This window comes from Limulus polyphemus, unplaced genomic scaffold, assembly GCF_000517525.1.
Source record: "Limulus polyphemus unplaced genomic scaffold, Limulus_polyphemus-2.1.2 Scaffold7158, whole genome shotgun sequence".
NCBI lineage: Eukaryota > Metazoa > Arthropoda > Merostomata > Xiphosura > Limulidae > Limulus > Limulus polyphemus.
In genome coordinates this window covers 10,935-12,513 of record NW_013672768.1, presented here as the reverse complement: position 1 = coordinate 12,513, position 1,579 = coordinate 10,935, and the positions used below count along the sequence as shown (strand labels likewise).

The 1,579-nt window shown below is 33.1% G+C and overlaps 1 protein-coding gene across 1 annotated transcript in view; it reads left to right on the top strand.

Moving 5' to 3' along the window:
- Positions 1–1,579, top strand: part of LOC111089720 — a 32,245-nt gene that overhangs the window by 26,611 nt on the left and 4,055 nt on the right. The window contains exon 5 of the mRNA XM_022402696.1: positions 590–808. Coding sequence (XP_022258404.1) covers positions 590–808 — 219 coding nt within the window. The remainder of the gene's footprint in view (positions 1–589; positions 809–1,579) is intronic.

The following is a 1,579-nucleotide window of genomic DNA, read 5'->3' as shown; positions in this document are numbered from 1 at the left end:
GATTATGATATAACATACTGACCATAGTTATAAAGGATGACACTGGTTTTACATTACCATTATTAATTAAATCATGGACGCACAGACTATCGAAACGTCATACAAAAAAAAAGGCTTTTAATCCACTGTAGCAGATGCTAATACATACTAGTTAGTGGAATCATTTAAAGCTATAACATTGACTATAATACAGGAAGATTTTTAAACTGTCAATTTGTGTTAACAAGGCCAAATTTTATGGAATCATACATTGTACACTGATCGGTCGAATTATTTTTTTTCGGGTTGTATTGAGACCATTGCCATACCCAAATATCTATGTTCATTTTCTGTTGTAATATATTTTTTTCTTTCGTACTTGAAATAATTTTCCTTATTGCTAATAAACTTTTTACTGGCGTCTCTCTTAAAGGGGTTGAACTATTTTTTTAAAAACCAAAGTTGAAAAAGACGTCATATCCGATTCCAAATTGTATGAATTGGCATTAAGTTAGAAAAAAGTGCTACTAATATGATTGTATATACATATAACCAACTAGACTCAATGTTATTTTTCTTGCACTAACTGATTTCATTTTACGGTTTTCAGTACCTAAACTAGAAGATCAAAAGGAAGTAATTACAGACACCCAGACTAATTGTAAGGAAATCCAGTTACCTCGAAGCGTCAAATTAAACGAAGACTGTGCTATCGAGACTAAGCAGGGAATAAAGTGTCAACTACAGTGTGCTAAAAATTTAATATTACAAGGAAACAACGAGGTTACATGTTTACCGAATGGAATTTGGTCTAGCAAGCCCTACTGTGGTGTGTTTCTAATTGTTTTACTCATTTAACAGCATGTATGGTATACAAAACGAAGTAAACTAAACACTTGAAACTGTAGGAAATGTGTGTGTTGATTAAACTAGAAAACACATTGAAACTGTAGACGTTTGTGTGTGTTGATTAAACTAGAAAACACATTGAAACTGTAGACGTTTGTGTGTGTTGATTAAACTAGAAAACACATTGAAACTGTAGACGTTTGTGTGTGTTGATTAAACCAGAAAACACATTAAAACTGTAGACGTTTGTGCGTGTGGATTAAGCTATAAAACACATTGAAACTGTAGACGTATGTGTGTGTTGATTAAACCAGAAAACACATTGAAACTGTAGACGTTTGTGCGTGTGGACTAAGCTATAAAACACGTTGAAACTATAGGGTGGGTGGGTGGACTAAACTGTGAAATACACTGAAAGTGCACGACGTGTGTGTGTGTGTGTGTGGACTAAATCAGGAAACATATTAAAACTATAGAATGTGTAGGTGGACTAAACTGTGAAATACATTACAATTATACTATGTGTGTGTGTGTGTGTGGACTAAATCAGGAAACATATTAAAACTATAGAATGTGTAGGTGGACTAAACTGTGAAATACATTACAATTATACTATGTGTGTGTGTGTGTGTGGACTAAATCAGGAAACATATTAAAACTATAGGGTGTGTAGGTGGACTAAACTGTGAAATACATTACAATTATACTATGTGTGTGTGTGTGTGTGGACTAAATCAGGAAACATATTAAA